This window comes from Erigeron canadensis, chromosome 8 (assembly GCF_010389155.1).
Source record: "Erigeron canadensis isolate Cc75 chromosome 8, C_canadensis_v1, whole genome shotgun sequence".
NCBI classification, from domain to species: Eukaryota; Viridiplantae; Streptophyta; class Magnoliopsida; order Asterales; family Asteraceae; genus Erigeron; species Erigeron canadensis.
The window spans coordinates 14,722,073-14,725,036 of record NC_057768.1 but is presented as its reverse complement, the minus strand read 5'-3'; the positions used below and the strand labels follow the sequence as shown (position 1 = coordinate 14,725,036).

At 34.9% G+C, this 2,964-nt stretch overlaps 1 protein-coding gene across 1 annotated transcript; it reads left to right on the top strand.

The window, feature by feature from the left end:
* The first annotated feature begins 229 nt into the window (after positions 1–229).
* LOC122610298 lies at positions 230–2,772 on the top strand. Its single transcript, XM_043783294.1, has 3 exons — positions 230–818; positions 1,404–1,544; positions 2,006–2,772. The coding sequence occupies exons 1-3, from the start codon at positions 296–298 to the stop codon at positions 2,770–2,772; spliced, it is 1,431 nt and encodes a 476-aa protein (XP_043639229.1). The 5' UTR covers positions 230–295.
* Positions 2,773–2,964: the final 192 nt, after the last annotated feature.

Sequence of the window (2,964 nt, the reverse complement as noted above, 5' to 3'; positions counted from 1 at the left end):
TACCAGAAAAGTGGAATCATTACGTAACCACTTTGCAAGAGAAAGCATATTTCGGCAATATGTCTTTAACTTAGATAGCTTCCGGAATCTCCCTATAGACCATCAAAAGATAATTAGTTAAATACTCGTATATATAGATTACGTGTAGAATTCTTTAACTCTCAAGATTCCTCAACAAATGTATATATAAATAAATGCACTCGAAGTTACAAATCCGAGAAACATTCATACACCTACTCGATCTATTTTTTTGTTCTTTCCATTCTAAAATCCTCCAAGCATATATACGGGTCTCATGGATCAAGAAGCTGATAACTTGATCAAGACTAATTCAGAACTATATAAAGCTCTAATGATGAAGAAGGATGACGAAAAGGTGCTTGAGATATGTGCAAGCATCACCAAGGGCCCTCTGCATACAATCACGATACACCAAGACACTGTGATCCATATTGCTATTTACCACAAGAAAACCAACCTAGCCCTCTCTCTTCTTGATATGGTGCCTCACTGTGATACTCACAAACTCACTTGGCAGAATAGCAGAGGAAGCACCATCCTTCATGAAACCGGCACTAACAATAGTACGGTTAGCATTACGAAGGAATTGCTACGCAGGGCTCCTATGTTGCTGGGTATGAGCAACAAGCAAGGTGAGACTGCATTGTTCTATGCAGCTCGCCATGGCAAGTCAAAAATCTTTAAGTACATTCACGATGAAGTCATGAGGACAAACCAAGGACCAGATATGAAAACCTTTCTCATAAGGGATGATAAGTCCACCATCCTGCATCTTGCCATTCTTAGCAGAAACTATTGTAAGTGTGTCTCCATATATACATATTTTTTTTGGGTAAATGGGGAAAACCCCGTTGACTTTTATAACACCCAAAAACATTACAATTCAAATAGTGTGATAGAAAATATATATATATATATTTGCAAATTGTATATGTATGTGTATGTGTATATGAGTGTAATATATAAATAATAAATTCTGTTGTTATCATCTACCAATTAGTATACTAAAATTGGACTCAAATGTTCTTTGAACCACATGTGACGCATTATTTAATTGATTTTGTCCATTTTATTTAACACCGGCTCACTTTCTCCAAAGGGTTCTGTTATGGTGACTATTAACACACATTGCTTATGGTGACTATTAACACAAACTGCTCACTTTCGAAAATGGCTTCTGTCTTATGATGACTATTAACATGTAACTCTTTTGTTTGGAAAATTTTCTCTTTTCTGGCTTCTTTAAATAAGCTTTACAACGATGGAACGTAACTAATTTTTTTCATTTTTTCCTTTTTTAGTAATGCATTTGGAGAGTGATGCCCAAGTCCATTTTTCTATAATAATTTCTTTTGTGTTGGATCATGTATTTGGCCTTGCAGGGATGGCGCATGAGATAGAGATCAAGCATAAACGTTTAATTCATGAAAAGGATGAAGACGAGATGACCCCCCTTCAACTTCTTTCATGCCGTCAACTGAATCTTTTGCCCAAGAGATACATCACTCGCAAGATATATAATTGTAAGATGATTCTAAATCAACTCTTCAAGAGGTGTTTAATTTAAGAAAAATGATTAATTCTCTTAACACTTTAGCCTAATAATCCTACAAACATTTGACATGTGTAATCCAGGTGGCTTGATCACACCTCGATTTATCCAGGTGGCTTGATCTTATAATTAGGTTGGTCAACTAGGAGGATCTATCATTACCTAATTCGTAATAATCAATTAATGTTGGTCACTTGGTTGTGTACACAATATACGCATTTAAAGTTCAATACATGCTACAAAATTTTGAGTAATAAATTACTAACATTTGTAATTTTTCTAGATAGCTAATTAAACAGGATACTAATTCAATCTAATAAGAATGTATATTATGTTACATGTTTACAACATAATGAGATTGAATATGAAACATCAATATTTCAAATTCGTACCTAAATAAACTCTAATATAGTTTCTACTTTCAAATCTTAGTAATTGACCCAAATGTGGAAGACACTAGCCGGATTTTGTCATTTCTAAAAAAAATGCGCAAAAACAAGTTTAGATATGAATGGGGAATGAAACTAATAAAGTTGCTGGTAAAAGAAGACACATCATGGGAAAATACTGAAGCAAGGGTGGGAAAGCACAGAGTCAAGTTCCATGAATATGGAAAGAAAACATCCACAATTCAAGCTGAAAAAATAACAACGATTGAAGTCGGAATTCGATTGCCTCATACGCCGTTACTATTAGCAACTAAACACGGGTGTACGGAGATTGTTGAGGAGATACTCCAACAGTATCCTCAGGCAATAGAACATATCGACCAAGACGGTCACAATATTTTACATGTAGCAATCATGAACCGTAACCATGAAGTTTTTGAATTTTTGATGAATAAGAAGTATATGACAGAGAGATTGAGGGGGAAGATCGATAACGATGCAAATACATTGTTGCATATGGTTGCTAAAGAGATACCAGATGTTGATGCAGAGTTAAGAGGACCTGCATTCGTTCTTCAAGATAATATCCGTATGTTTAAGGTGAGTATAATACGATATATTTGCGATGTTGACGTATTTATTCAAGTGGTTAACACCATTGCATCGATCAGGAGACAGAGGTCTAGTTCTACCTTAGGTAGGTATATAGAACCTGGAAGCAGTCTCTCTACTTTAGATAATGTTAAGGCTTTTTACATATCAATTTTGACAAACACTGTCTTAGACGGTACTACGACTCATAACTCATGAAAGAAGTATTGGGTGTTACCTTTTTTATTTAAAAATGGGTTAAAAGCATGGGAGTGTAACCAACTATGACCAAAAGGCTATGTAATGTACCCATCTACTCAACTTGCTATCTAGTATAACCAACTTTATTTGTTGGGTTATACAATGTAAGCAACCGGTTAAGAAACAAGTTGCAGGTTACTACTTTCAAAT

Excerpts from the sequence above, each read along its gene's own strand:
- LOC122610298 (XM_043783294.1), top strand. The coding sequence starts at position 296 with ATGGATCAAGAAGCTGATAACTTGATCAAGACTAATTCAGAACTATAT. Across the intron at positions 819-1,403 it reads CATTCTTAGCAGAAACTATT|GGATGGCGCATGAGATAGAG; the intron begins GTAAGTGTGTCT and ends TTGGCCTTGCAG. Across the intron at positions 1,545-2,005 it reads CACTCGCAAGATATATAATT|TAATTGACCCAAATGTGGAA; the intron begins GTAAGATGATTC and ends TTCAAATCTTAG.